The 16,754-nt window shown below is 38.6% G+C and overlaps 1 protein-coding gene across 7 annotated transcripts in view; it reads left to right on the forward strand.

Annotated features, from left to right (window-relative positions):
* Positions 1-5,313: 5,313 nt before the first annotated feature.
* The window catches only part of LOC137636256 (MAP kinase-activating death domain protein-like), a 105,733-nt gene continuing 94,292 nt past the window's right edge, over positions 5,314-16,754 (forward strand). For 4 of the 7 annotated variants that reach the window (XM_068368687.1, XM_068368688.1, XM_068368691.1 and 1 more), the window contains exons 1-3: positions 5,315-5,730; positions 6,459-6,680; positions 7,076-7,147. In XM_068368687.1, the coding sequence (XP_068224788.1) occupies positions 5,478-5,730; positions 6,459-6,680; positions 7,076-7,147 (547 nt within the window). In that variant the 5' untranslated portion in view covers positions 5,315-5,477. Of the gene's footprint in view, positions 5,731-6,458; positions 6,681-7,075; positions 7,148-16,754 lie in introns of all 7 variants that reach the window. The other 3 variants (XM_068368690.1, XM_068368693.1, XM_068368689.1) reach the window with 2 other exon arrangements.

Here is a 16,754-nt window from a genome sequence, read left to right on the forward strand (position 1 = left end):
AAGTAACCTCCTTCGATAAAAACAACGCATAGAGATTTGCCTTACATGTTCCATATATAGATGGTACCATAAATCTGGATGGCATAGACGTCCTCCCTCTGGGGGATCTAGAATTTACTCCCAGGTACTAGAATTCCCGTTCAACGGATTCGTTCGATTGAAAGAGATTGCCTTGGTTAGGTTAAACAAGGTACCGAAGGTAACAGTATTATTTCCTAAAGGGCAGGCCCGATCTGTCTGGACCAGGATGTTGTCAGTCTGGGGGGTACGATAATTCCAAGATCTGCCCTTCCAATTCGACCTACATGTTTGATGGTCTGATCGGGTTAGTTGTGGGAAATACGTTCTGTCTGAGGCCTCTATCAGACAGGAATCGATAGTCGGTTACCCACTCGTCATCACAGCCTCCCTCTGATTCGACGTCTATGCATCCAAATCCCCCTCATCAGGTGGTCTACCTCACTGATTCACCAGGTACACAGCCCAACCCCGTTGGGATGTTTTACCTGCATACAGCCCTAGATCCGAACCCTCAGGCTCCTCTCGTGGACACCAGAGAGGAAGCTACAGGAGTAGAAGACAGTCTCGCCATCGAGACGGACCTAGAAAAAAGGGGGCTCGGAGAAGGAAAGTACCTAGATTCACCCCCTCACAACGCGGTGGTCCCGGTAGGGGGTAGACTTTACCACTTTTGAGACCATTGGACCTTCGGTCTGTGGGCTCATAGCATAATCTCTAAAGGTTTGAGGTGAAAATGGCCACAAGGTCCTCCTCCTCCACCAGTGACCTTCTCCCAGAAATCCACTCCCATCCTGGAAGAGTACACCACAGGGTTACTCAAGAAGAAGCAATCAAACGGGATCGATCACTGAAGTTCCAAAGCCACCTGTTCACAATTCCGAAGAAAGGCTTGGCGGCATTGAGAGTGGACCTGGACTTGTCAAGCTAAACTCTTACATTCTCTGCGACAAGTTCCGGATGTTGACTATCTCTCAGGTACGGACCTTACTTCCCCGTAGGACCGTCACCACCTCTGTCGATCTTACCGACGACTATTATCTTGCGCCTTTAGCTCGAAACTTCTCTTCTTATCTGGGTTTCCGCCTAAGCAGGAAAGCCTTTGTGTTCAAGACATGCCCTTTGGCCTCAACATTGATCCCAGGATATTCACGAAACTGGGAGAGAGAGTGTTAGAACAACTCAGGAACCAAGAGATACAGATCATTGCTTATCTGGCCGGTTGGCTCATTTGGGCCCGGCCGGTCATAGAAGGCAACAGAGCTACGAAGGAATTATTTCAATTTCTCGACAACCTGTGATTTCGGGTCAATCTCCAAAAAATCTCGCCTGCAACCATCAGTCCGCTTAGAATGGTTAGCCATTCAGTGGGACCTTTCGAAGCACACGTTGTCTCTCCCTTCCAAAAGGTAAGAGGAATAGTTTCCAAGATCAAAAAATTTTCTCAAACACAAACAGGTGTCCGAAGAGCCTTAGAAAGTATCCTCGGACTTTTCCAATTCACTTCAGTAACAGATCTAATAAAAGCCAAACTCAAAGACATCAATCGAGTTTGGAGAAAGAGAGCTACAGTACCTATAAGAGACATGGTCTCGAAGATCCCCTCTGTCTTGAAAATGAGACTACGCCCATGGTCCGAACCGAAGGACCTCCAAATCGGTTCCTCTACAATTCCCACCTCCACAAGTGACATTCCATACAGCCGCGTCTCTAAGTGGATGGGGGGGATTACTCCGAACATCAGATGTTTCAGGTTCTTGGTCACTCTCCATGAAACAGTCCCATATCATTGTTCTCAAAGCCATGGCAGTGTTCTTGACCCTGAAGAGAGACTCTCCTCCGAGGTCGACCCACATCAGAGTAGTGTCAGACAGCACAGACGCAGTACACTACGTCAACAGGGGAGGATCCAAGTCACCCAACCTGAATCAGATCCTGGTCACTATCTTCGCCTGGGCAACAGAAGAGAACTGGTTCCTGTCAGCACCTCACCTAGCGGGAGGCCAGAATGTGAGAGCGGACTCACTATCCAGGACGGATCCACTGGAGTCAGAATGGTCTCTAGACATAATTTCATTCCGGTGGATACTCAGGCTCGTTCCAGGCCTCCAGGTAGATCTATTCACAACTCAGATGAATCACTAACTTCCTTGTTATGTGACCCCAACCCTGGACCCTCGGGCTTATGCCATGGACGCATTACCCCGGGATTGGAACCATTAGAAGAAGATTTCCCTATCTCCCCCAGGGAATCTTCTAAAAACTTTTACACAAACTACGCTCCTTCCGGGGCGCAGTGGCTTTAGTACCACCTCACTGGCCAAGAACAGTTGGTTTCCTCTCCTCCTCGAGTTGAAACTCAGTCCCATCCGGATCCCGTTCCTCAAACTGACCCGAGTATCCAAACTCACTGTGTCAGATTACTCAAGGATAGCCAAAACTCTAACTTTGTGGACTACAGGAAGTTGGCAGCTCGTAGAGATGCGAACATTGAACCGGAAACGATCTCTTCATCGAATGGGACAAAAAGGGACTCGACAATTCGCCAATATGATTCGGCCGTTAACAACTAGTAGGTCCCCTAAGAGTGCAGACCATACTCGTATGTCCCCGCATTTAGCCATCTCTTTCTTGAGGTTCCTATTTGACAAAGGCCTAACAGTTAGCACTTTAACCACCATCAAGTCAGCTTTGAAGAAGATCTACCTTGTTGGGTTCAACATTAACCTAGCTGATTCCTATTTCTCATCAACCCCAAAAACATGTGCTAGGCTTTGACCTTCGGTTCGGCCACAAAAGGACTCTTGGTCTCTGAACGGTGTTCTCAAACTTGCGATGGACACGGACAATGAATCCTGCTCTTATATCACTCTTCTTAGGAAGACTTTATTTCTAACGGCTATGGCCTCAGGTGATGGAACATCAGAACTAGCAGCTCTCACGAAACCCGGAAAACATAGATTTCCTCCCTTCAGCCGAAGTACTCCTTTTCCAGACAAAGCTTCCCTAGCTAAAAAATGAGGATCCGCAAATAGGTGCTCCTCTCGGAAGATTATTCTTCATCCCCAGGATTTTTCTCTGTGTACAGTCACACTCTCAAGCCCCTTTTTAGCTAGAACTGCCACCCGCTCGTCTGGCCCCTTGGTTATCAGGGAACAAGGAGGTACTATTTCCATTCACGGTATCAGGCAACAAATCCTCTACTTCATTAAACATACTAATCCGGAATCATTTCCCCAGGCTCATGATATACGGACAGTAGATGCCTCCAACAATGACTTCCAGAACAGGGACTTTGATGATTTTAAAAAATATACGGGTTGGAAATCCCCTATGGTTGTCAAACGCCAATATCTAAAGATCTTACAGGCCCTTAAATACCCGACGATGGCAGAGGGGAGCCTTATCTCTCCCCATTAATCTCCTCTTCTTCCTTTCTTCCATCTCTTCTCTTCTCCCTCCTACCCTCCACTCACACCACGTCGCCGCTCTCCTTGGTAGTTCGTTAGCCCTATGATATTTGCCATGTTTAATTCCTATGGTTTAACTGTTATTGTAGTTACCGTTCCTTTAATGTTTAGATATACTTAGACATGTAAGGTTTGATGCCTTTTGCGATTCGACACTCAGTTGGTTCCTTGTCGTCATTATTATTTAACCTTACGTTCCCTATGTCATTTGGCTGGTTGGTAATTGGACGATTACTTTATTATATCATAGTATTGTCGTACATGGTGATTGTATTCTCCTCATTATGTTATTAATTTATTGGGCTTGGAAGGCATTCTCTGGTACTTTTTCGCCGGCCGTCACAGGTCGACCCAGAAAAGGGATTTTGACGAAGGAAAAATCTATTTCTGGGGAGAGACCTGTGACGCCCGGCGAAACCCTTCCCGATTATTTTTGTACGGACCCACCCTTTTCCTTGCCAAGCCATATGTTCTTGCAGAAGGATGACCTGGTGAGCGCGAGTGGTAGGTGTCGGTAGGGTAACCCAACTGTATTCTCTAGGGCCTGTCACGGCCCTCCCCCTTTGATGAAGGGATTATCTAAATGGAAGACAGCCTGTGAATAGTGTTTTACAAACGCCCTTGTTAGATATACGACACCAACAAGGTGCTCGCGCGAGGGTTGTAACCTCTGCATTCCATGCTTTTAATTTTCTCTGGTATATTTGGAAGATTTATATCAGAAAAAGTACAAAGAAGGACTTTTTCGCCGGGCGTCACAGGTCTCTCCCCAGAAATAGATTTTTCCTTCGTCAAAATCCCTTTATTGGAAGTTAAAAACTACTTCAATATGGGACATAATCCAGAAGGTTTTCTTATCATTTTAATTAATTTCTTCTCTCTTAACATCTAGAGTAAAGGACACTTTATTTTATATTTCATTCTTCAGTAAAACTGAAGGCGACAAACTATTAAATAGTATATTGTTTACGTCTCATTGTGGAAAACACTTAAATATACAGCATAATTCAATTTAAGTTAATTTACACATTTATCCTTTTTGAATAATATGAAAACCTGTGGCAAGTTTATCTTTCAAGATATCTTATTCCTGCATTATTTAATTTTCTTTTCACATTTATCAGTTGCTAGCCATTTATGTAATGATTTTTTTTATTTATTTATTATTTGATTTATTTTCTATTTTATCATTATATGAATTATTGGTGTTTCTACTTTATGAAGTAATACCTTGAGTGAAACCATTCTCTTATGGTTGAATGGGCAGATACAGACGTTGGATATCTCTTTCTACAAACTAAGAAATACTATGCTGATTTTACTATCATTACTAGATACCATCTTCTGTATGCAAAAGTAGACTTAAGTACATTGCATGCTTAGTATTCCTATCCAGATGACTTTAGTTGATTTATTAAATGAAAAATATACATAATACATATCTGAGACTTCACTAAATAGTAGGTTTTCTTCAGCATGTCATAATCCTAAAAAGCTGGTAGTTGATGTTCATAGAACTATCCCTCTAGTGATGAAAACTAGTCCATTTGTTGTCTATAAAATTATCCCCATCATTATTAACCAAAGATTTTCAGGCAATCTAATTCACCGAATCAAATTAAAGTAATTTTAACATATGATAGATTATTTGCTGGTTTTCATAAATTCTGTATTGTACATTTTCTAACTTCAATCTTTATAGTAGCAAATTATTTTTTATGATTACATTTAGGTACTATTAAGTATTTTACATTTTCTAAATTGATTTGCTATAAGGAAAAGCTTGTTGTAATTCAGTTCGATACATGATATGCTCATTTTTATTTACAACAACGTAATTGACAGGCTCTAGAACTTCGGGATTCTTCCTTCGATGGAAAACTTGCCGGGGTCACTGGAGGCGTGCCCAGCAGCACTAGTGTCAGCAGCATCGGCAGCACAGGAACGGCTGGAAGTATAGGAGGATCTAGCGGAGGAGCCGGAGGACCGATGAGGACTGGAATAAGCGGGCCTGGTCCCCCTCCCGTACCTCACAGAACAGCACCCACCGCTGTGCCTTCCTCTTCCCCTCCCGTGCATCAGCGAGGTCAACCTCCGGCAGTGCCTCCACGATCTCCCAAGCCTCCCTTACAGCCCCAAGCTGCTGTTACTGCCCCGCTCCCTACTCAACCACAAATAAGTCCAAGCCATCCTCAACCCAGCCGAAATGGGACTTCAGGTCGATTGTCTGTCAGTTCAGGAGGTGCGTATGGTTTTGTTTTGTGTGTTAATCGTGAAATGTTTACCATCATAAATTAAATTTGTGTAACTATCATGAATAATGATTCAAAATAGGATGACAAACTAGAAATAACAGTGTTTAAGGTTATTGATAATTCTCTCTCTCTCTCTCTCTCTCTCTCTCTCTCTCTCTCTCTCTCTCTCTCTCTCTCTCTCTCTCTCTCTCTCTCTCTCTCTCTCTCATAAAAACCATCTTTCCTAACCCAATGCCATTTTAAAATATTCTCTCTTTGTGCAATTTGGTTTACGTCATTTAGTGACATGGTACTCGCTTCTTTGTTAGAAATAATCTGAGGTGTATGTTCAAAATCTTAAAAGACTAGGCATAAATCATGTTGAACATGTATGCATTTTTAAATAACTTGTATCCATGCTCTTCTTGTCATTTAGGCAAAGGAAGATGCCAATAAGGCAGCTAAAACATAAATACTCTGACCATATCCAAGGTAGTGATTTTGTTGGCGGTCATCTCTTGATGTGGACTCGATGCTACAGAATTAACGCTGCTGATGTAACAATTAAATTTTAATGAAAAAATTTTTAAGTCTCCTTTTTAACATTAGGTTCATAAAAGTAACTAATATTGCATAATAGATTTTAATGATACTGATTTTGTGCTAAATTTACCCTGTACTATTAGATTATTGCCATTAAAGTAGTCTAGCTTGTAATGAATCATATTATTTATAGGGAGCGTTATTGGTGGTGCAGATATTTCGAGCATAGGAAGTAGTAGTGGTAGCAGTGGTGGAATGGTGGGGGTGAGTTCACGGCGACAGAGCACGGCCAGCAGCTCGGGTGCCCGGTCGCCCACCATGACGTCCTCGTCTTCTCGTGATTTCTTGACGAATGTCAGCTCGGAACTCAATGATTTTGCGCAGCAAACGTCCAGCCTGTTCAGCGATATATTTGGTATGTAAATTCAACTATTTGTTTGTACTGTGTAACATATATAGTGTTGTGTTGCTGCCTATTATGTTTATTTTGCCTGTTTCTATACCACAGTTTACATATGTTCCACCCTGGTGAAGTATTTATATATACTGTATACAGTATCATTTATTTTGGTGCAGAGACATATTTAGTTTATGTTTTAACCAATCAGATGAACAGCTTATTATGAGATTACTTCTTAAAAATGCTGAGTTTATCACCCTTCTAAATCCTACCAATTGCTTGTGTAGAATATGTGCCCTGTCTGTTATGTCACCACATCCTTTGCTAATGTCCTTGATATACAGTAAGATAATACTGCAGTAGGTACATTATCATCTTGGTTATGGTATAAACATGCCAAATTTTTTTAGTGGAAAATGGCCATGGCAGTTCGGCCTCGGTAGCGGCGCCAGCATCCAGAAGGCTCGGACGCTCCCTCTTGCGTAAGTCTAGGCTCGGTGTTGGTGCTGGTGATGGGCTCAACTGCTTCTGCCAAAACTGATTTTTGCTGACATCTGCTTTTGACATAATATATAACCCTTGGCTGTTTACCATTTCCCAATCTCCTACCCTAATTGTGATAGGTTATTAATTCCTCGTAATGCTGGTGTTGGTCGTTGGAAGTTCACACCTGTCATTTATTCCCATATTTATTCTTTTTTCAATTCAATTTTCTTTGCTGTGTTTAGAAATAATGAATCTGCTTGGTACAAAAAAAAATGGGAGTCCTTTGCATGAACAAGGGATGTGAGAACTAACTTGCTGAGTGTCCATTCTGTTATTTGGTGGGCAGACGTGTTAATTGGGGGATGTACAAAAAAATTGGAAATCAATGATGGACAAATTATTCAGGTTTTACAATGGTGTTCATCTCTCTTGTAGTATGTAGTGAACTACTCAGTCCTTTGACTGTTACTTTTTTACATGCTGAAACAGAATACTCAGCCGTGTCTTCTGCATTTCATTTGAGGATATATTTATTTTGTCCTTTAATTCCAACTCCATTGAAGTACCAGAAAATTCCTTAGCATGTTTTTTTTATTAAGACCTTCATTATTATATACCAAGATTTTTTTTTTTGGATTAATATATTTTCAATTCCTTTTTAGTGATTCACTAGAGCAAAACTTTCAATACAGTGACAGAATACAGTATACAGATCTAGATACACAATCAAACCCTGAATAGTTCAAACCCCAGATAGTGCGACCCATTTCTGAGCAATAAAAATGTTGAAAAACAAGTTAGAATAATGCAAGTTTTCTCCGAATAGTACAAAGCACGGTCGTTATCAAGGAAAAATGCATTCTCCCAGAATAGTAAAATGGTTAGTACGCGATCCCGTGACATAAATATGCAGCATACGATAGTTATTAAAGAAAACTGCATTCTCTCCGAATTATACGATGTTTAGTATGAGACCTCATCGCCTTTAGGTTGAGGAAAAAGACAGTCGCCATTGTTACGGGCATTCATACTCGTGTTAGCTCATATACATTATCTCCTTATTATCACTATTTTGTCTTAGATAAATGAAAAAAAAAAAAATGTTTTACCTCGAACAGCGTTTGTTAAATATTGCAATAATTATTTCTATGAAATTCCTCCGATGTTCATGTTACCTTTCTCTCGAAGCTGGTTAGATGGCGTCATTTACCCTAATCTCTCTTTCTTTCCTTGTAGTAGCCCTACCCTAATCTCTTTCTTTCCTTGCAATAGCCCTACCCTAATCTCTTTCTTTCCTTGTAATAGCCCTACCCTGATCTCTCTTTCTTTCCTTGTAAGAGCCCTACCCTGATCTCTCTTTCTTTCCTTGTAATAGCCCTGCCCTGATCTCTCTTTCTTTCCTTGTAAGAGCCCTACCCTGATCTCTTTCTTTCCTTGTAAGAGCCCTACCCTGATCTCTCTTTCTTTCCTTGTAATAGCCCTGCCCTGATCTCTCTTTCTTTCCTTGTAATAGCCCTGCCCTAGTCTCATTTTCTCTCCTTATTACAGCCCTCCCTTAATCTTGTATTCTTGTAATAGCTCGCCCCTAATCTCATTTTCTTTCTTTGTATTAGCCTTGCCCTTCTTGTGGAATATTTAGATTATGATGGTGTATGGTAATACTAGCGTGTAAGTACACCATATCGCCTTTATCTTTCCGTTCTCTTGTTGTCCTGTAAAAAAAAAGTTGTTCTTCCCGTGGTTGTGATTATAATTCGGCGTTTTTTAGAAACAGCCTAATAATTATCTTATATTATTAGAGGAGGTTTTATTCTGGCTTTGCTATGTATTCCTGTGTGGGTTGTTCGAGGGATTTATTGCCGCGTGATAATGATTCTCATTGTTGGTCATGTGCCAGGGATTAAAAGTGTTATTTAAATAGCTGTTATGAGGAATATATTTCCCAACTGTTCCTCACATGAGAGATTTATGTTCATTAGTGGTTATCCACTTAAAATATTCTACTCGTAAAAGAGAACTGACTTTAGTTCATGGGAAACTCAAGAGACAATTAGGCTAGTTGAGTATTATTAAATTTTTCCAACCAGGATTTGAGTTAAGGGAATTATTTATAGTCAATTCTTTTTAGTGAGGCAGATTTGCACCGACTCGCAGCAGTGCCCTTTTAGCTTGGAAAAGTTTCCGGACTGCTGATTGGTTGGACAAGATAATTCTAACCAATCAGATAACAGGAATTTTTTCCAAGCTAAAAGGGCACCGCTGCAAGTCAGTGCAAATGTGCCTCATTAAAAGAATTGAATATAGTTAACTGTGAGTTACCGTTGAAGTAGTAATCAGTAAAGACTAGTCTCTGGTAATTAAAGTACACGTTTGGTCTAGGACAATAGATTTTCCAAATCTTTCCTTCACTTATTCTCCATCAATGTGTGGTAGCCAGTACTATGAATATCAAGGGAGATTCATAGATTTAAACATGATATAAGTAATATAATTGATTATTTGTATACTTGCTTGATGTTCATATACAAGATTGTCCCCTCCACCTTTCCAGTGATCGGTGATGTGATGAGGTTCTTGAACTAGTTAGAGTTCAAGACAGAAAAACAAAGGAGATACGATGTACCCACGAGATATTTTGCTATACATTACCTTACACTGTTTTTAATCTCAGTATTCCAATAGAGGGACAGGGCTATTATGAGAAAATGTTCCGGTTTAGGGTGGACGTTGATATTTAACCAGCTTCGAGAGAGAAGCAATGTGAACATGCGAGTATAGAAATAATTCATTTATTTATCAAGATTTAATTTTGAAGTGATAAATTAAGGTTTCTTTGAATTAATTATAGTGTCCAAAAGCTTTCAGAAGAGGACTTACAGTACAATAGAATCACAAGAGATGACATTACGTCATTTTTATTGATGTGAACTTCGCTGTAACATCAGACTTTGAAGTCCTTTACTATATATTTTTATATTTGTTTTTTAATTTAATATCTCTTATTTTTATTTGTAATTTTTTCATATACAGTATTGCTATGTGAGTTTTTTTATTATAATGATACTGCAATTTTTATTATGAAAATAATAATAGCAATAATAATAATGATAATGACCATTATATTAAGATATTTAATGTAAAATGATCACAGAAAAGTAAGTTATAAAAGATGCATTGGCGAAAATTATAACACTTAGAAACTTACGTATTATTCTCCAGTGAAAATGTAGGAATTAGAATAAATGGTTTGGGTCGTAATCATTGTCTAGTGGCCCTCTCGTGGCTAATGCGACTCTTCCATAAAAATATTGCCATGGCATATCTTTTATTTGATCACAGTTTATTGTTCAGAACGATGCTAGTTTTTCCCTCTAGGTAAAGTAAAATTTGTAAATATTACCAGTTAAAAAAAACATCAGGAGTAATATCGTTAGCAGACGTCATAATTTTATGAATTTACATGTTGTGGTGGCCGTTGTGGTAACCTCCTTGACTGGTGAATGCCAGCCTGGGGTTCGGGTCCTGTTCAAACTCATTAGCTCTTTGGTCGCTGCAACCTCACCCTCCTTGTGAGCTAAGAATGGGGGGTTGGGGAGTCTATTGCTCTATCTGCTGAGTCATCAGCAGCCATTGCCTGGCCCTTCTTGGTCCTAGCTTGGGTGGAGAGGAGCTTGAACGCTGATCATTTATGTGTATGGTTAGTCTCTAGGGCATTGTCCTGCTCGATAGGGCAATGTCACTGTCCCTTGCCCCTACCATTCATGAGTGGCCTTTAACCCATTTAAACCTTTAAATGGTAAACAAAATCAGAGTTATTTAACTCTGTAATATGCTCTAATTTTAGGGAAACTGGCAACGTTATATTTACTTCTCATAGAAGAAGAACTAGGAACATCAGTAGAAATAGAGCTCGTAAGTCAACCTTTCCTCCCGAAATTATGAAAAAGTAATAACGAAATAAATGAACTTCATCATAAGTGCATCATCCGTTTCAATAACACCATTAGAACTAACTTGTAAAGAACAAATGGTAATTTTGGTAACTATTCTATCCCTGGTGCATTTGTGATAACATTTTAGAATTGCAATGTCTTTAAAAGGGGAAACCTTGGAGGACTTTGGAAATGCAAATCTCTGAAGACAGAATGGCAGTACATTTTCAAGAGGAACATTACCAAAAATGGCTAATGGTAAAAGCTTCTTGGAAGTACACTACAGCCGTCACTACTCTATAGCTTTACAATGATGATTCTGTGAATTATATTGTCTGCAAAAGATTGAGAACAGGGTAGCCAGAAAATTACCAGGATCTCCTTATTGTACTACAGTATGTACATTTGTATGAGAGATATGAATGATGGAAATAAAAAGAATTATGTGTGAAGGAATAAAGATATGTAAATAATGATAATGTATGGAAGAAAAGTCTATGAAGAGTGTAGATGAATGGAAAAGTGTCATTAGCTTCCATGCATAATACAGGTACCTTACAGAACTGTACTATTATGTTTGAATGAAATGTAAGTTTTAACAGTTAGTGAGAAAGAGAGGGAGGGAATAAGTTATGGTACCATAAACTATAACAATATTAACATACAAATAATTGTCTATTTGCCTTGAAGTTTGTTTCTTTGCATCTCTTCTGCTTCTGGACACGAAAGAAGGTGGAATAGGAAAGGAGGACTTAGTTGTTGGAGGAGGATGACAATGCGATTTATGGTGAAGATGTAACTATAATTGTAGTTTCTACTTGAAGCTGTTTTGCTGTACAACCTCATGTCGATGGCAGTGGTCCTTTGGCTTCAAGATCCGACTCTGTACCCTTTCTTTTTCTTAACTAGGAACTGATCTAACGTTTGCTGGATAGTGTTCCTTCTCTTGTCGAAAATTGTCCTATGAGGCAGGAACAAATCTTCAACACCATTAATTATTTCAGCAATCATTCAGAGACTCAAAGATTGACAGACATTTAGATAAATGGTAAAAACACAAGTGCATTTCTTGAGCTTGAAGTTAATTGGTTCTTGGTCTGGGAAAATTTCTTCAATTTTCTGTTGTTGCTGAACTAACAATTCTTCGTTAATCAGTGGTTGCTTGTGACCGTCTCAAAGGTTCAAAATCATCATCTTCCAACTTCATCTGAAGTTCTTCACTAAGGGATACCAAATTCCTTGATATATCCTTTACTAGCTCATTGAAACCTTTAAAATCATGTATGAATTGAAGTCACAGTTTCTCCTATACACCATTTATTGATGTCAAGAGTTACTTTGGTCCAAGAACCACTTATATTTAAATATTCTAGCCCTTCTACAATCCCCAAAAATTCATCTCTTTCTCTGCTTAAGTAGCATCAACTGCCTGACATAAGGTATGGCATAAATAGTTGATCGTTATTGATGCCTTGGTCCATGAGTTTTTTAGGAGAGTTGGTGTGTGGCAAGAAAACAACAAGCATTCAAGTCCAGATCGCTCAGATGCATGGGATGTCGGGGACCATTATCAAGGATCAACATAACCTTGAAAGGAAGTTTCTTTATATAACAATGCTCTTTGACTGCTGGCTTAAAGAGGCCCATTGAACTATTCTTCAAAAATGGCCATGGTAGCCCATTCCTTTGGATTAGCCTTCTAAATCACAAGAAGCATGGAGTTTGAGATGATCTTGAAGGCATGGTAGACTAATGAGATGGTCTTGAGGGCATGGTAGACTAATAATGGCTATAGCTTGAAATTAACAGTAATGTTAGAGCCTAACATTAATGTTAGCCTATCTTTGACTACCTTGTATCCTGGCATACTGTAGCTTTTTCTTCCTTGGAAATAAGTGAACGGTCAGCATTCGCTTCTGAAATAATCCCATATCATCGACATTGAAGATCAGTTCCAGAGTAATTTGTTTTACATCAGTGATTTTATCAGAAATTTGGGAGATTCCTTGGCAGCAGTATCTACTCTCTGAATTTTTATGTTGTGAAAACTAAAAGCGCTTCTTGAACTGAGTAAATAGGTAAATGACCATCCACGACTTGTGACAAAAAAGTGCCTTTTTCAGTGGGATTTTATTTTACAGCAATCCACGAAGACTTTTTAATGTGTCTGCATATCTATCCAGAGGGATAATAAGCATTCCATGCCATTGTAGGTTATGCTGCACTTCACACTGATAGTATTTTAGATGGTGGAGCCTTTTCAGTAACATATTAGACAGTGTGGTCTTTATCGTGAATGATAGTGGACACTTCTCCTAGCGAGGCCTAAGGCTTGCATAGTGTTTATCACTTTTTCACCTTATTCATACTCTCGTTATAATCACTTTGCATTATTATAACATGTCTCTTGGATTCACTAGCTTTAATTTTCATGAGGAACATGGCTAAAATATGCAAAGATTGTTGAGATACATAAGGATAATTTCAACTCGCACATACAACACTGAAAAAACTGGTAAATAACTACACATATTCAGTAGAAGGCTTATACCACTTGAAGCGATCAAGAAACTGTTCATGACTTGGCGCTCTTCGTTAGTTTTTCGTGTTTTTTTAATATGATAGTCCTTGTTTTCCTTTTAAATGAGATATTTTAGCTTGTCGTTTTATTTTTATTTTAAGTAAAAAATAAGCATTAAGCATATTATACATACATATACCAAGGCACTTCCCCCAATTTTGCGGGGTAGCCGACATCAAACAAATGAAACCAAAAAAGGGGACCTCTCCTCTCTACGTTCCTCCCAGCATGACAAGGGACTCAACCGAGTTTGGCTGGTACTGCTAGGGTGCCACAGCCCACCCTCCCCCGTTATCCACCACAGATGAAGCTTCATAACGCTGAATCCCCTACTGCTGCTACCTCCGCGGTCATCCAAGGCACCGGAGGGAGCAGCAGGGCCTCCGGAACTGCGTCACCATCGCTCGCCATTCATTCCTATTTCTAGCACGCTCTCTTGCCTCTCTCACATCTATCCTCCTATCACCCAGAGCTTTCTTCCCTCCATCCATCCACCCAAACCTTGGCCTTCCTCTTGTACCTCTCCCATCAACTCTTGCATTCATCACCTTCTTTAGCAGACAGCCATTTTCCATTCTCTCAACATAGCCAAACCACCTCAACACATTCATATCCACTCTAGCTGCTAACTCATTTCTTACACCCGTTCTCACCCTCACTACTTTGTTCCTAACCCTATCTACTCGAGATACACCAGCCATACTCCTGAGACACTTCTTCTCAAACACATTAAATTTCTGTCTCTCCGTCACTTTCATTCCCCACAACTCCCATCCATCATCACAGTTGGTACAATCACTTTCTCATACAGAACTCTCTTTACATTCATGCCCAACCCTCTATCTTTTACTACTCCCTTAACTGCCCCCAACACTTTGCAACCTTCATTCACTCTCTGATGTACATCTGCTTCCACTCCACCATTTGCTGCAACAACAGACTCCAAGTACTTAAACTGATCCACCTCCTCAAGTAACTCTCCATTCAACATGACATTCAACCTCGCACCACCTTCACTTCCCGTACATATCATAACCTTACTCTTACCCACATTAACTCTCAACTTCCTTCTCTCACACACCCTTCCAAATTCTGTCACTAATTGGCCAAGCTTCTCTTCCGCGTCTGCAACCAGTACAGTATCATCCGCAAACAACAACTGATTTGCCTCCCATTCATGGTCATTCTCGTCTACCAGTTTCAATCCTCGTCCAAGCACTCGAGCATTCACCTCTCTCACCACTCCAAGCATATTATACTATGACTACTAACAAAATAATTGCACTCCTTTGGGAAAGATCATAACAAATTTGTCAAACATAACACATGTTTTCTTTTATGCATACGGTGTAATTATAATAATTTTTCTTTATACCATATACTGTATATTACTGATATTTTCTATTTACTAACTTCATAAACAGAGTTTAGGATTTTTGAAAAAAAGTAGTTACAGTTCAATATTTAGACAGATGTAAGATTTCGTAAAACATGACATTGATTTTATTTTTATATTTAATATTTAAGAATGACTAACGTAAAGTCAGAACTGGCGTACAGTATATGTTGAACCAACCCACAGGGGTATAACTGATACAGCAAATTTAAAAGTGTTGCATACCTTTTTCTTTATTATTGGTTGCCTGAAATAAAGATCAACTTACAGTATAGAAATTTAAAGCAGATGAGATTATTATAACCATTATGATTTGTATTTTGTAACTTGAGCAGTACACACTTCTTGAAGACAATTTGTGATTTGTTTAGGCATTGTTGGTATTGTTTGGAAATTTTGTTTCAGGAGTTTTATCTTGGAAAGAGAATGCACGTTTTTGCAAGCGTGGATTTGATCGTTTTTTGTGCAAGATTGCTTCTTCAAGTAAATTAATAAGGTTTTTTATAGTCTACTGTGAAGATGTCTCTTGGAAGAATAAGTTAGCATAGTTCAATACTGGTATTCACTGGGGAAAATTAAGCATATTTTTCATATATTAGAATGACATACTATTTTAAAGACAAATAAATTAATAAGTTTTTTTTATAGTCTCCTGTGAAGATGTCTCTTGGAAGAATAAGTTAGCGTAGTTCAATACTGGTTTTCACTGTGGAAAATTAAGCATTTTTTTCATATATTAGAATGACATACTATTTTAAAGACAAATAAATTAATAAGGTTGTTTATAGTGTCCTGTGAAGATGTCTCTTGGAAGAAGTAGTTAGCGTAGTTCAATACTGGTATTCACTGTGGAAAATTAAGCATTTTTTTTCATATATTAGAAAGACATACTATTTTAAAGACAAATAAATTAATAAGGTTTTTTATAGTCTCCTGTGAAGATGTCTCTTGGAAGAATAAGTTAGCATAGTTCAATACTGGTATTTACTGTGGAAAATTAAGCATTTTTTTCATATATTGGAATGACGTACTATTTTAAAGACAAATAAATTAATAAAGTTTTTTATAGTTTCTTGTGAAGATGTCTCTTGGAAGAATAAGTTAGCATAGTTCAATACTGGTATTTACTGTGGAAAATTAAGCATTTTTTTCATATATTGGAATGACATACTATTTTAAAGACAAATAAATTAATAAGGTTTTTTATAGTCTTCTGTGAAGATGTCTCTTGGAAGAATAAGTTAGCATAGTTCAATACTGATATTTACTGTGGAAAATTAAGCATTTTTTTCATATATTGGAATGACGTACTATTTTAAAGACAAATAAATTAATAAGGTTTTTTATAGTCTCCTGTGAAGATGCCTCTTGGAAGAATAAGTTAGCATAGTTCAATACTGGTATTCACTGTGGAAAATTAAGCATTTTTTTCATATATTAGAATGACATACTATTTTAAAGACAAATAAATTAATAAGGTTTTTTATAGTCTCCTGTGAAGATGCCTCTTGGAAGAATAAGTTAGCATAGTTCAATACTGGTTTTCACTGTGGAAAATTAAGCATTTTTTCATATATTAGAATGACATACTATTTTAAAGACAAATAAATTAATAAGGTTGTTTATAGTCTCCTGTGAAGATGTCCCTTGGAAGAATAAGTTAGCATAGTTCAATACTGGCATTCACTGTGGAA

Source organism: Palaemon carinicauda, unplaced genomic scaffold (genome assembly GCF_036898095.1).
Source record: "Palaemon carinicauda isolate YSFRI2023 unplaced genomic scaffold, ASM3689809v2 scaffold260, whole genome shotgun sequence".
NCBI lineage: Eukaryota > Metazoa > Arthropoda > Malacostraca > Decapoda > Palaemonidae > Palaemon > Palaemon carinicauda.